The 15495-nt window shown below is 42.8% G+C and overlaps 2 protein-coding genes across 6 annotated transcripts in view; one reads left to right on the plus strand and one right to left on the minus strand.

Moving 5' to 3' along the window:
• The window catches only part of MACROD2 (MACRO domain containing 2), an 841263-nt gene that overhangs the window by 89675 nt on the left and 736093 nt on the right, over window positions 1–15495 (plus strand). The gene's annotated exons all lie outside the window — the stretch shown is intronic.
• On the minus strand, window positions 3549–15438 carry FLRT3 (fibronectin leucine rich transmembrane protein 3). 3 transcript variants are annotated; one of them, XM_027653974.1, is made up of 3 exons: window positions 15343–15438; window positions 7360–8107; window positions 3549–6289 (listed from the first exon to the last, which is right to left on the minus strand). In XM_027653974.1, exon 3 carries the CDS (start codon window positions 6241–6243, stop codon window positions 4294–4296), a length of 1950 nt encoding a protein of 649 aa, XP_027509775.1. In that variant the 5' UTR covers window positions 6244–6289; window positions 7360–8107; window positions 15343–15438; the 3' UTR covers window positions 3549–4293. The 3 variants fall into 3 exon arrangements, with proteins under 3 accessions (XP_027509775.1, XP_027509777.1, XP_027509776.1); XM_027653976.1 differs by lacking the exons at window positions 7360–8107; window positions 15343–15438 and adding an exon at window positions 7217–7353 and having other exon boundaries at window positions 3549–6080; XM_027653975.1 differs by lacking the exons at window positions 7360–8107; window positions 15343–15438 and adding an exon at window positions 7217–7321.

Consider the following 15495-nt stretch of genomic DNA (forward strand, 5'->3'; position numbering starts at 1 on the left):
TCATCACAGGGGTAGGACTCTTACTCTGCCACCCCCAAAATGAAATCCATTTGCAAAGAAAGGAAAAAAAGGCTAAAATTTTCTTGTTCTGAAGTCAGTCAATGAGCTTTTCCTTTCTGGCTAAACTCTGGGCTAGTTTGGAAGAAGAAACTCCGCAGGTATGGAGTAACTTTATGCTTCGTTAAAAAAAAATAAATCACTGGTGGTAAGTCCTGGCTTGTGGCTCAAAGCTCTTGTTGTTCTGGTATCAGTAAAGAAACAGTTTATTAAACAAAGATCTGTCCCAGGGTGACGCTGAAACAATATATGGATTTGGAAATAAGGTTAAGGTGTTTTGAAAGCAGAGGGGATCCGTGTGAATTATGGTTCTGTCCAAGACTATCCCCAACAAATGTGGTTTGGATAAATCCAGGCAGGTGGCATCTGCCAGCTCATGTCTGAAGATCTTATCCCACTTCAGCTGCTGGTGAACGTGCAGGATTGCATCCTCTTAGTCAGCAGAGAAGTCTCTAGACGTGCTCTAGCGCGTTATGTCACCAGTAAATTATTTTAATAGCAAATAAGGCTTTATTACTTTTGCTCTTGGCTTTATTGCATTTGCTGCTCTACATTCAATATGTACAGCATTGGCACAAGATAGCTTGCATGCTCACCACTGCATTAGCAGGAGAAATGGAAACTGTGTTCCAAGACCATAATACTTTGAATTTGGTACTGTTAAAGCCAGAAGGAAAAAAAAAACAACAACCAAAACCAAATAAAATCCCAAACAAAAAACCCCCAACAGTTGTTGCCCATCAGGCTCTTCTAGAAAGCTAGGAAATAACAACTTATAAATGAAGTGAATTTAGTTGTGGAAGGTACCAAGATGAGACAAAATTAATATGGATTCCAAAGTACCAGGGTGTTTTTGGAGGCAGCTTTCAGGTTAAAACAGAACTATGAGCAATTTAGGATAGCAATACAAATAAAAAAAAGAGAAGATAATAAAGAATGTAAAACATACTCGGCACAGTATTTGAACGTTGAGGATGCTGATCAAGTGAACTCTGCACACAGGCTTAGGCAACACTGAAAAAAATTCCCCTCCTTGCTCCACCAAAAGATATTGAACAGCACATGAAATAACAGGGAATTTGAAAATGGAGATAAATTTAATGTGGATTAATGATATTTTGATGAATGTGTTGAGTAAACTGCTCAGTGCAGTAATCGGATTTGCCAGCGCGTGTACCTGTCTAACTGAGGGGATTTGTGCGTGGGGCTGGAGAGCACTGCATGCAGAACTACTGCAGGAAGGAGCAGAGTCTTGAGGAGACGAGCATGACATGGAGCAGAACAGAAATTTGTATAAATATCTAAAGAAAAAAATACAGAGTTTAGCTTGAAAGCAGATCTTTCACTTGCCAGAGTAATCTTAATATTATGCGTGTTGTGTAAAGGTTGTTGTAGAACCCGAGAAAGGTCTTGTACACGTGGATGTGCCATTTTTTCCATTGATGTCACTTGTGGTAGGAGGACAGGATCCCTTCCAGGTTTTCACTCTTCCTGGTGGAAGGTGAAGCAGGAACAACTGGGCTGATTTACTGAATTTGCTTTGGATTTGCACCCTACTGCTTCACAGACAGAAGTGTCATGTGGAAAGTCACTGTGCTTAGGATTCTCATGCAATTATCTCCTCAAAAACCAGCTTTTTTATAGCCCTTTATGACCTTTGCATGACATCACCACAGGTACTGTGACCAGGTTCCTGAGGTACCTCAGAGGGGAGAGTATTCACTGAGCGTTGTTTTACCCTTTCCACAACTTGGAGCCAACTGGGAGAGACGTTTCCATGTAAACAGTTTGAAAAGCCAGCGAAACCTACTTAATTGTGTTATTGGAGAACTGCTGGCAAAGAACTGGTATCTGTTGCCAGTGACCCCCAGCCATTAAACCTGTCTCAGATATGAGGGGTCCCTAAATGGCTGCTTAGGCAAAGAACAGGTCCCTCCAGTCCATCTGGGCTGTTTTCCTTCCCCACTCATTGCCTGGGAATCCTTTTGCACGTGACCATAACTAGGTTCCACATGCTCAGTCTTGGTTTTCTCGCCCTTCCCTAGGCTGGGATGGGAAAACAGGGCGGAATAGTCTCGTTTGGTGCATTGCATTAAGCTGAGCACACTCTTGTTTAGCGTGCCCCTCTCCATGGATCCAGTCCATGCTCCATGTGAAGGCATAGTTTGTGTAAGGTCAGCAAGGAAGCACAGTGCTGCTCCTCCAGCTGCTCAGAAACTGCAGGAGGCTTTTTGGAAGGCAACAGTACCGTGGCACAGGGAGTTTGGAGAGCAGCTTCCCTGGGCACAGCTGGAAAATGAGCATGAAAAAACCTGTGTGTTACTGGAAATGTTGGGTCTGTGCAGTTGATAGATCCCTGGCAGGAGAATCATTTGCAGGCTGAAAACATCAGTCTCAGTGTTTGTCACTGTTCTTGTCATCTTCCGTCCTTTACTGCATTTAGAGAAACAGGCCAAGCACTGCTAAAATTCTCTTACAATTGAATTGCATGTGGTGTGCATTCCTTCTTGTCTGAGATATTGTCTGAAATATTAAGTATTTTTCTCCTTATTTTCTGTTTCTGTTGAAAAATATTGTATCTCAGAGGGTTGTAACTCCATGTCTTCCCTCCCTTTCATCATTCACATTGTTCACAGTTGTGAAAACTCGTTTTCCAAGTAGTTAATACTAAAGGAGACCTTCAAGTGTAACGCTGTCAAGCTGAACACAGAAAAAGGTGAAGCTCATGACCAGAAAAGCAGTAACTTCTGAGTGGGTTTCTTATCAGTGCACTGCAGAGGTGCAGTGTGATTTAGAACTAGTTTTTCACCTTAATTCATGAATAAGACCAGTATTTTTCATAGGTAAGTTATGTATGAAAAACTGGGTATTTTATTATTTCCTTTTTTCCCTTTAAGTTTTTAAAAGCTTGATACATGGTAGCGTTGGATCAAGGCACACACAAGACTGGCCAAAGGGCGTACAAAGCACTTTGGTTCTTTAGTGTAAGAAACAGAGTGATTATGGTAACAAAGAGTGGCTTGGGGTTTAAACATGAAATAGCTCATAGTCCAGCAGGAAGGCAGAAAGAAATACAGATTTATCAAGGATATTTCTGGAAAACTGTGACAGTAATGGGCAGTATTCCTGACTGTAAAGGCAGTGTACTGGACACAGACCTGTATATGCTTTGGAAGAGCTGCATTCCCCAGCTGTCTGCTCACCTTTGGGACTACAGTTTTTGAGACCTTGCTTATATTGCCTTGGTTTATATCCTGCTCTCTCTTCTGGTGAAACTGCACTTTCAGCCCTTTTTCTGTTCAAAGCAGTTTCAAAGTGTTGTCTCTCTCCCTGTCCTTTTCTCCCAAATGCCTGTGAGCATCCATCACTATTGTCTCTGTAATACACAGACCACTGGCTTTGATAACCAAAAATCTATCCCTAAATTCTATCTACCCCCTTGGTTTGTAGAGCCTAGCACTCTTTTTTTTTTCTCTTCCTTTTTTTAAAAAAAATTCCTTGTTAGGAATTCAATTGTTTTCTTCTAGGGATCAATTTTTTTTTTAACACGTGTCAAAAGCTTCAGTCTCCTGCATGGCATCGATTGGATTATTTGCTTTTAAATTGGATTTCACCATTGTTGAATGGATATATCCAGACAGCTGATATTGCCCATTACTACACACATTTTTGTTTATTGAATATTGTCGTGGTTTACAGATTTAATAGACCCAACATTGAAAGTTCTGTGAGTTTTTGCAACCACTTCTTGATCTTCCTGATTTGCCAGGTTCAACATTATTTTATTGATACCAAAGTGAAAAATGGCCTGTGCTTACACTTACAAGGATCTCAGATGAATGTTCTGACTGCTCAACACGGCAAGAAAATTCACTTTCACAGTCAACAAGTCATCTTACTCAGTAGAACACAAAAGTTAAATGGTCTGTAACTTCAATATTAGCAAGGAAAATACAGTACAAATTACTAAAAAATACTAAAATATAGAATTGTGGTCAGGTATCCCCACTACATTAATCGCAGCAGTAGCCTGAAATTTGAAACTTTTAATAAAAAGTTCTTAAATATAAATTATATGGCAAATGTACAGTACATTGCTTTGTCAGTCTTTTAATCCAGTGTTTTGCAGTAGAACAGCAACTGTTAAATCAGTCTTTTCTCGTTTTTCTTTAAAAAACAAAACAAACCCAAAAAAACCAACAAAACCCAAAGCAGTCTTTTGTGTCCACCTCAGTATCATGAGTGTGAGTGATCTGAATCTGGAATACCACTGTCTCTGTAGCTCCTGTTACTACTGCTTTCACTGTGGCTGTTCTTGTACAGGTTCATGCCGTTGGGCGGGAAAATGGTGTGTATTACAAACTCCTCCTTGGACACTTGGTCGTTGGTTATCGGTATCATCTGGAAAGAAGTCTCCCTGATTTCCAGGATGGAGTTGTCCTTCTTGGTTCCCGCTTCGGCGTAGTCGTCCTTTCTCCGGCGTCCCTTGCTGTAGGCGCAGTTCCGGGAGAACAGGGAGCCGTTCCTGTGCACGTACCAGCACACCAGGGCCAGCAGCGCGATGGCCACCAGCGCCACCGCGCCGCCAATGATGGCGGCCAGGGGCAGGCTGGAGTTTTTGTAGGGTTCTTTCTCCTGCTCCCGGTTGAGGGTGGTGGTGGGGTTGTACATCTTGAGAGGAGCCGTCTCGGTCTCGATGCACTCGGGCGTTTCGTCGGAGAGATAGATGTTGCTGGTTTCCATGGGAACCATGCACACACGGTACGGCGATTCCGGCTCCAGAGCCGTCAGCAAATAGTCGCTTCTGTCACCCGTAACTATGGTCTCAGTTATAGATCCAAAGGCAGGGCTGTGGCCCATCTTGAGCCAGCTCAGTCTCAGAGCAGTCATCGGCAGTGCAACTTTCCAGGAGATGTGGATGGTCTCTGTGCTGACGGATTTCACAAAGATGGTGATGATTTTGCGTACCGGGCTCGCTGTGGTTCTGTAGTTTTTATTTAGGTTGGGAGTCTTGATGTCGGGTTGTTTGGTCACAGACACTGGCCAGTGGCCCTGGGCCGGGTACAGCGTGTTCGGGACTGCGGTGGTGATTTGGATGGTGCTGATCACACCGTCGTCCTTACAATCAAACAGCTCTGCGCTGAGGTCCTTGATGGCCATCCCGCGCACTTTTTCGGGTGCCTGGCACATCAGTCCACGCACGTTCACTTTTAGAGGCAATGACTGCAACCAGTCCCGCACCCACTTCATTTTGCACCCGCAGTGCCAAGGGTTGTTGCGAAGGAAGAGCTGGGTGATGTTGTCCAGGTCATCAAAGACACCCTGAGGTAAATTGCTGAGATTGTTGTTGGACATGTCCAGTCGGTACAGCTGCCGTAAGTAAGAGAAAGCATTGGGTGGCACACGGTTGATGTGGTTCTCTTGGAGATAAAGCTTCCTTAGGTTTGTTCCCGGCAAATTTACCGGCGCTGCTGTGAGGGAATTGCGGACCAGCGACAGCTCTGTGAGATTGACTAGGTTCATGAAGACTTTGTCTCCCAGTCCATGATTGTTTAGAAGATTTCCGTCTAAAACAAGGCGTTTTAGATTTGTAAGGTCTTGAAGGGACAGCTCAGAAATCGTGGAAATACGATTATCATCCAAGCGTAGCTCTTCTATGGTTTTAGGCAAACCCCAGGGGATGGTGCTGAGGTGATTTCGAGAGAGGAAAAGAAGTCTGAGATAGATGTTGTCCCGGAAAGCTCCATCCTCGATGCTAACGGCGGAAACGGAATTATCATCCAAATGCAGTTCTTCCAGATAAGGAATTTTGGAAAGTGAATCATAAGTAATGGTCCTTATATTATTCTCCTGCAAATGCAGTTCCTTAACATACTTAGGGAGGTTAGTGGGGAATTCATCTAGGCTGTTGTGGTATAAATATATTCTTTCCACCCTAAGCAAGTTCTTCAGTTCTGAAGGAATCCCAGCATTATTTATTTGATTGTTCTGAAGGAAGAGGGTGGTTGCATCCTCTGGGATTCCTGTAGGAATAGACGTCAAATCGCGATCATTACAATATATGAAACCCACATCACAGCGACAAACTGAAGGGCATGGCTTGGCACTAACAGAACAAGGTGCCATGTCAAGTAACAGCCCTATTTTAGTCCAAACTAGGAAGATGCTCCAGGTTACACTAATCATGGTCAGGAATGATGAGATTTGTATACAGTTCTGATCTTCAACAAATCTAAAAAAACCAAACAAACAAAATTATCCAGATCATCAGTGAAGAAACTGCAATGAAAATTCAACTTCAACATTATAGAAGATATCTGAAACACATTAAACCAAAATTCAAGCTCATAGATACATTTTGCTTTCTTTTCCTTACATCAACAAGTCTGCCACATCTTGTACTAATACAATTAACAGGTTATTCTGCAAAGCGACTGAAAATAATACAATTGAGTATGCCTGATCTGTGAGTTGTTTTGCTTAAGCAAGAAGGCTCTTTATAAGGATTCCTTCACATTTCATGCATACAATCTTTGTTCACAGATACCAGATAAGTACAGAGTTAAAGTCACACCAGAGTTCAAGTAAATCATTCTATATCTGAAAGATAAGAAGTAATTCCTAAGCCAGCTAACTACCCCAGGAGCCCTTAAGTGAACTATAAAACCCTTACCAAACCCACAAGTCAGCGGTAGCTATTTTGGAGGTCCAAAAATAGCCCTAATGGCAAAGCATGATGTGCAGACAAATAAGGAGGGGCCAGTAAAGACCTTTTCCCAAGGCCTTCTGAGTACTCCACACCACATTGTGCAACTCCCAAACACTGTGGCCTCCTTTGCTTGGTGTTCAAGCAGGAGTGTTTCGAAAGGTGAGTGTCACAATTGGTAGAGCTATGGTTCTCTAGTTGACTGGATGAAGGATTTCATTACATGCTCAATTTCATGTTTAAATATTTGTCATTCTCAAAAGTCTTCTTTACTAAGCAACACGCTAATAAGAGACTATTTGGCGGGTTTAACCACGTTTTCCCATCTTATTAGTAGCATAATATAAATTAACTCTTGAGACTGAGACTGTACTTTGCATTAGTAGTATGTTTGTACACTGAGCTCAGGTAATTAGCATTTTTATAGCTTTTAAGACAACATAATTCAATTACCATTGTAATTAGGGTTGTGAGAACTCCTGCAAGATGACCTGTGCATTAAGCAGTGTCATGACCTTTCCTTTTGTGGGTTCGTATATTAATTGAACTTTATTCTCCGAGGCACGAAAAGGGAAATAAATTAATATTGATCCTACCGTATTTAAAGGTACGAGTAAGTTTTGTGCTTGAGGATATCCAATAAAGGAATGTCTTTCTCTCCAGTCACTCTCAGGGTTTACTCCATGGAGCAGTTTTGTCCTTGGAGGTGTTTACTCAGATGGTCCCTGTTGGTGGTGTGTGTTCCCTGGCTCCTGGCACGGCGCTCAATGAGCATTCCAACCAAGATTTATCATGGTACATAAGCACACCAGGCCAGGGCGTAGAAAAGCTTCAGCTTCCCTCTATGTGTGTCCTCATATAAAGTCTGTGAATGAAGAGCCCCTTTTGTTTGGTTTAATGCCTTTAGCAGGAGTTACTTCCTTTGTAACTCTTACAAACTCTTCTGTGCAGCAGAGTAGTCGGAGGAGGCGACTTCAGCACCCCGTGATGGAAACCATTCATTATGCTGAGGCTGGAGGGATGGCAGCCTCTTCAGGAGGTCAGGGAAGGGTCCTTTTTCCTATCCAGAACCATCCAAGTATGACCTTTGTACAGTAGCTACATCCCAATACATCCACACCTCTTTGGGAGAACCATTTTCCGACTCTTGTATTTTAACGCTTCCTCCAGATTTGTAACGCAGGAAAGAATTCCTCCCGTGCTGCAGGAAGGCAAGTTACTCTACCACAGAAACATTAGATGGTCTTCTTCATTTAAAGAAAAAAAAACAAAACCAAACACACAAAAACTGTTTCCTTCCCAGAAAACTCCCCTTGGAAAGCTTTCCTCGAACTCTTTAATTTCCTGCAAAATTAAAAACAAAAAAATTGGAATTAATAACAACTAGACATGGTGGACACTAGAATTAAGAGTTGCATCCCCGGAACACGTGACTTGCACACCCTTCTGTCCCAAAACATTGGTTTTTCCGCAAAATACAGAGCTCTTTCAGGAAACATTTTGCTGCTTAGCCTCATGTTATGCTGGAACTATATTTTCCCTTGTTTCAGTAGGAAAGTAAAGGCAGAGAGTAACAAAATATTTGGAAATTATGTTTCCTACCTGATGACCAGTGATGCCTCCTGGGAGGAGGCTGAAATGGTTGCTTGCTTTGTGCTCCTGGTAAATAGAGAGAGATGATGATGATCCTCTCCTTGGTTTCAAAAGTAAAGGGAGCTAATTACTGTTCAGTAGGGCCTGGCTGAAAGGGGACATGTTTTTGCTAAAATACTGTTTAATATTTCCCATTTTGCACCATGCTGATTTTGAGTTGGGGACTAGCCAGGCATCTGCATCAGCTCTTTGGCAACAGAAATACATATGTGGGTTTAGTCTGTAAAATTTCAGAAAATAAGAAAAACATTATTTCTTTTGTTTGATTGTGTTTCTTAAAAAACTCAATTTTTTTAATTGGGATTTTTAACTTGGGGTACTCCATATCAGTACTGCAGAAAGTATCCAGTGAGATGGCAGTCTGTGTCCCCCAAGAGCCTGCAGGTAGCATGTTTGAAACAGAAGTGGTTAAATCTGAAATTTAAAAAAAAAAAAATAAATCCCTAGTGTTTCCTTGCTTCTCCCTTTCGTGACTGCATGTCTGTCCAAAGCACAATCCTTGGAAATGCTCGTCAGGAGCAGCGTGCTGAGTAAGCCTTGCTTAGCTGCTCTTCCTGGGAGCAAAACTAGAGCAGCTTCTGGTCCTTCATAAAATATTCAACCCAAACACAAACAACCCAAACTCAATTTTTAAAACTGCCTTTTGCGATTTGTGGCAGGTCCATCATGCAAACGGATCAGTCACTGCTCCTGCAGCAACAGGAAATGTGCAGTGATACAAAACCACTGAAGTAGAAATTATGCTGCTCTTTTTCACAGAAAAAAACATTAACATAATTTAAAAAACAAAAGCCCCCCGTTCCAGAGATGGTGTAAATGCCCAGCGAGGGAATGGAGAAGCCTTTTCTCTGCTGCTGCAGCTCCTTTGAGCTTTGTTTTCTGCACCTTGTTTTCAGCCAGTTGTGCAATGAAAATAGGAGCTCAGAACGAGAGACCCCCGCTGTGGCATAAATATTTTAACATATGCTTTATCCAAGGCAAAAACTCAATCTGTGTGGCCACATTTTAGACTAGAAGGGAATGCATGTTTATTGGTAACTTATGTAATTTGGGTAAATTATATAATCATTACAAAATGGAACAAAAAGCTCTGTATTCTTTCAGGGTCCAGTGTTCTTGGGCTGCATTACTGAAGTGTTTGGGGAAAGAAGTCCAGGCCCTATTCCTGAAACTTTGAAATAAACAGCTGCTTAACAGCTGTAGGGAAAAAAAAAAGGTATCTCTTAGGAACTAATGTGAAGTCGTGACAGAAGGTATTTTCTGGAAGGGCACTGTGAAGTAGGAATATAAATTCCTTAAATAGGCCTTTGAAGGCTACAGTAACTCTTAAGTACTTAAAATCATAAATTTCCTTTAGAACTCTGAGCTGTAAAAAACTTGTTAGTATTAAGTAAAAGGTTGGCTCCAGTATGCATACATTACATAGATCCATGCACACACAGAAAGTAAGTTCATTTGTTTTACCTTTCTAGCACATAAACTGTTTCCTCTGTGCTCCATTTGATAGTCATCTCTTCATTTATTGCCACTATTATAATAGCAGTAATGTGGAGGATTAAAATGAAAGCACTAAAGCTCATTAAGTTCCTGGAATTTTTTGCATCCCTCTTCTCAAAATTACATGAAAACAAGGGAGAGAAAAAAGAAAAGGTCTCTTTGGAGAAGACGACACTGTTTCAAAAATGTGGATTAAGACTATACCCCCCACTCCCTTTTCTAAACTTAGAATAGTTTTCTCCAGGTCTTGATTGTTTGATATCTTGCACTTCCCTTTTATAGCTGGAGCTGTAGCTGAAAACAATGTTTTTGCATATCAAAGGCTCCAGTGATCTGTCTACAGAGAAGAAGGGAATCCTGCTGCCATGCTCCAACTTTCCCCTTCTTGAGCTGTCTCTAAATATTCCCTGACACCAAGTCATTATAGCTGATCCGGCGGGATGAAAAGAAAAGTGACCCCCACTGGTACAGACACTGTGTCCAGGTTTCTGCAACATCAGACTGGGAGGCTTCATGGACACATGGTTTTGAAAGGAGCCATTACTTTTGAACAGAGCAGGTTTTAGAAAGTCTGGGCTAAAATAAATTTTTAAATGCAAAAATCACCTTTTTTTTTTTTTTGGTAACAAAAGTAACGTCAGAACAGCAGCTTTTCTTTGCTTATCTTTATGATGAGTTGAATGTTTTCCTGAACTTTGCGAAACCACATGGTTAAATTACTTTTCCTGGGACTGTGAAAGCAAGGGAATTACTAGAGATAGTGGTAATGTGTGAGCCTTGCACGTGGACTTATCGCCTTGGCACAGCCAAGCAGGGGGGCATCTCATTTTAAAATGTTCAAACTAATTTGTGCTAGACAAGAAAAATGTACCTAAGAAGAACACTGCATTTATACTGAGGTCTGGAGCCCAGCTGCACTCCCTGTGCTGTAGGCAGGCAATGGCATAACAAAATAAATAGTTTTGGTATATTTGAGAAGTTGAGATTTTTATTCCTAAAAATGTCAAAGATACCTTTTCTTTCCCAGCTGTGATAAAACGCTAATAAAATCAAGACCCGCCTCACTCGAGGTCACACAATGCTTATTTGAATTTCTAATCTACCTCTGTGTTCTCCAGCAGGAACTCTGGTAGTTCAGTGGCTCCTTTCTGACCATCAAAGTAACAGGGGGAAGGGAAGGCCCTCAGTATTTTTTAGGTTATAAATGACAAAAATAGCATTTAAGTCACCACTAGAATATACATGCTTGATAAGCCAAACAATTTGCTTAATCAGTGCACTTCTATTCCAGAGTCGCCTCTGTATTTGTTTAGAATCTGAAATGTACCAGAAACACAAAATGTGCTTATTTTTTCAAACACTTGTGAAGTCTTGCTACTGCTTCAATGCCAGTTGTGCTTGCAAAGGTCATGCTGCTGCTTAAACGGCTCTACCAACTTGTTTTCTTTTTTAAAAGAAGTTCCACAGTGCTAATCCAGACTTAAAACAATGCCCATACTTTGTTTTCTTTAAGTGTTATTACTCAGGGTTAGTTGACAGTGACAGCAAAATGCTTTCTAAGCACCCTGTCTAGGAGCTGCAATTTCCACGATCATCATATTTCAGGAAGGTGCCCCAGTCTTTTGTTTGGTGCTGGGCAAGCAGAAGGTCCTCTAGCTGTCTTTCCAAGGGGTAAAGAACGCAGAGGAGTTTGTTAAAGTGAGAGTGAGCCCTGCAGTCAGGTTATGTCTCTGCCTGTTGGTGAAATTTGGTTAATTGTTGTCTTTTTTTCCTGTTGGAGAAGGTTTTATTTCCTTGCAAAAAATTTGCTCCCCTCTCTTGTGCAGTAGGAATATAATACTGCTTTTGTCTTCTTAGGTCTAACTCAAGTGTCTTAAAAAATGCAAATTTTTATGTGATCTTCCCTCAAACGCAAGTGAATCTGACTCAGGAATGGATCCCGAGTAAAAGCTTGACTCCACGCCTAAGATCAGCCAAACCAGTATTTGCTGTAAAGGATGGAAATGACCTAAGAGTGGTTCTCTTCTGAAGTTTACTTCTAAAACCTTGCCCAGTTTTGAAGATGCTGGGTTGAAAAGACCCAGACTATTACTCTATTCCTACTCACTCTCTTGTTTTGACGACTCTGCTGCTGCAAAGGTTGTGTGTTAAAAAAGCACTTTGAGGGGGAGTCTTTTGCAATGGCTTTCTGTTTTGTGTTTTAGTGCTCTTTGAGTTTAGCCAATTATGGCTTCTAGGTTTTCTTTTTGAGAGCTGCTGCTGAGGTAACTCGCCCAGGCTTTAAATAAAAGAATAGAGAACAAATGCTGCCATTGTTTCAAGGGGAAAAAAATCTATTTTCCCCCCTCTTGACAAGTTTAGGTAGAATTATACCTGATAGGGAGTTCCTGGCACAGAACCTCAGACGTGTAAAAATGTTACTCAAACACTGGATAAAGTTTCACTAGTTTTGTTTCCTTCCCCTTTAAAACAGCTGTTTGCTCATCTCCCGATTAATCAATTTGCTTCTCAAAAAATTAGGAAAAAATGTTTGGATTCTTACAGCTCATGAAAGGCAGAGCAGAGTTAGTGATGATATAATATATTTACTGAACACTCTTCCAGATTCCTGCCCTGAGTGGTGTTTGCCTGCTCATTAAAAATAAATGCAAGCAATCACATATTAATTCTTCTGTGCATTCCTGTGCTTTGAAGTGATGAAGGGAAAAAAAAACTTGAGGGCTAACTACCATTAGCATCCATGTTTCCTGCTGGAAGGAGACAAAGATGGCCATCTCCCAGCTGAAGCCACTTCAAATAACTGCAGTGCAAAGTTCCTCAACTCCAGCAGTTGCTTGGATTAGTCACCGATCCTTACACAATATCTGACAACTTCCAGCTACTAGTGACAGAGGAAAAGTTAAAAGAAAAAAAAAGTCCCAACAAGCCAGAAACTCATCTTTATTTTGTTCTTGCTATAAAGTGTATCCACTTTATTTCTGGAGATTAAAGCTTGCTGCGAGTTTACTACAGAGTTTTTTGCCCACTGGGGGGTGGTACATGCTACAAAACCTGTGCTTTTTAAGAGCCACAAGTCAGATGGTTTTTGCTGCTGTCCAGTTTTCTCTGCTTTAATTACAACAAAGTCTCCCGTTGAGAAAAACAGAGGCGGCCTCCAGAGGAGGGAATTAAAAAAAAAAAAAAGAAGAAATCACTCTTTCACAGAGTTTACAGAATTTCCCATGCTGATTGTATTAACTGCAGTATTTATCTGGTTGTTCTCCAGTTAAAATGGTATAAATGTACCAGAAAAAAAAAAGAGAAAGAGAATTAGCATTTTAAATATATGCCAAAGGCTGTCACTGTTTCTGGTGTATCGGAGGAGCACAGAAGGCAGGAAAAAATACAGCTTTTAGAAGTGATTAAATGTGGATGGCAAAATAGAGAAGCTTGATAGCAGCATGAATAGAAGGATTAGAATAACCTCAGTATATTTTAAGATAATTGGCTTTCTGTAAAGCCAGGTATACCTTTTGTTTATGAAATATTTGAAACCCGATCTTAAAGAGGGCTGTATTGTATGGTTTTGGAATAAATTAAAGGAAACTTGAGGGTGGGTTTTCTTTTGAGGGAGGGAAGGGCACTGGAACCTCTCAAGTATGACCTAATGTGTGGCATATAATGACAAGGAAAACACATACTGATCTTTGTTTTATAGCAAATAATTCTTTTCTTTGTACACTTGAATTGACAAATGCATTTTTCAGTCTAATTCAAAGAAATGTTCATTAAGACGCCATATCCCCAGGCAATAGATAGTGAGCATAATTGATGCTTCTATCTTTTTGGGCAGTATATTTTAGACAAGAAAATTGGGGTCAGGATAATGAACTGTTTTTTAAAAGTCTGAACATTTTCAGCCTCTTCTACGCAGAGAAAAAGTATAAACGATTTATATGGAAATGCAGAACGTGAATCTTCTTTTTTTTTTTTTCCCCAAGAGGCAATGAGAAAACGCATTCAGCTGCATCCGTGCTCTTTCACAGGATTTAAGATTTAATTGTAAAGTAATTCTGCATTTTTGGTGTAAATCTGGTGCAGAAAATACTCCACTGTACTCTGTGAACTGGCCAGAACTGATCCCTTGCAGAAGGGGAGCGACTTGCCTTCAGCCCAAATTAACAACCCGTCGCTAAGAGCATTCCCCGAATTAGTTAATCACAGACACTGGTCCTGGCGTTTGCAACACTCCTCTCGCAACTTTGCCTGGATGTGCCAGGGTTGAGCTCAAACCCCTTTGCGGTCAGAGAGATTAAAATTGAGGCGACCTCAAAGAGCAGGGCTGAGCCAGAGAGGCAGCTGTCTGTGCAAGAGCTGAGCTTTTATTCACCGAGGAGATGAGCTTGGAAACGGAGCAGCAACCAAAAAAAAAAAAAAAACAAACCAACCCAACCAACCAACCCCAAAATCACAAAGCTGTGCCTGGATGCTGAGAGCTATGGCAGATGCTGGGAAGCAGGACGGCTGCGCTGGGAAATGCAGGGATACTCGGGCTTCGCCTGAGCAACTAAGTTGCAGCTCCTAATTGCGTTCGAGGAAATGGGTTAAAAAACAAAGGTTCTGACACATCCAGCAGTCGCGAAATGGTTTTTGAGGTCAGAATCACGTAGAGATGATTCGTGCACAGGAGTCAGAGGCGAACTATTTATTTGCGAGCCATCTATAAACGAAATTTGCTGCGCTCCTACGAGGGCAGGCAACCACCTAATACACCGAAAACAGCTGAAAAGTTGATTAAAACTAGGCGAGGACCTACGGAACGGCAGGGGCATTACCAGCCGGCTCTCTTTCCTATAGAAAGTGGGGCGTCGGGGCAGGAATCGGGGCCTGTTGCATTCATTCTTCCAGTGCAACCATTTTGTTGCCCATCTCCTCGCCCGCAGACTTTGTGGTGCGGGGGGGACAGCGCTGCGCAGGGGCTTTTTTCTTTTTTTTTTCTTTCCTAAATAGATGCAGCACGCAGGGAGGGATGCATGGAAGCAGGGATGGAAGGGGAAGTTTCCATGCCGGGGGAGAGATTTGGGGTGCAGGCAGGAGGCTTCCCCCGTCCATCCGCGCTGCACCGCGGGGGTCCCGCAGCGCGGGGAGCCGGCGCTGCCCTGCGGGTCCCCCCGCGGGGGGCGCGTTTGCGGCGGCTCCTTCTCCCGGGGGCGGCGCGGGCACCGCACCCGCGGCTCGGGGAGCGCCCCAGAAAGGTGCGGGCAGAGCCTCCGCGGGTCCTGCGCGCCCCGCCGGGAGGGCGGGCGGGCTCTCCCGCCGCAGCGCTGGGAAGCTGGTGGGATGCGGGAGCATCGCCCCACCGTCCCGCCGCATCCTCCTCCTCCTCCCTCCTCCTCTGCAACCCGCGCAGCTCTCGCAAGAGGGGGAAAAAGCGGTGATCCCGCGCTTACCTGCGGACGGGGCGCGGGCAAGGGGCGATGCGGGCGGTGGCGCGGCGGCGGTGCCGTGCTGGGGAGTGTGCTGGGAGCGGGTCCCGGCGCGGGCGCTGGAGCGGCGCGGGCGCTGCGCTGTTGGCGGGGCGGCCGCGGACGGAGCCGGGCGCG

This window comes from Corapipo altera, unplaced genomic scaffold (assembly GCF_003945725.1).
Source record: "Corapipo altera isolate COAL_440 unplaced genomic scaffold, ASM394572v1 70, whole genome shotgun sequence".
NCBI lineage: Eukaryota > Metazoa > Chordata > Aves > Passeriformes > Pipridae > Corapipo > Corapipo altera.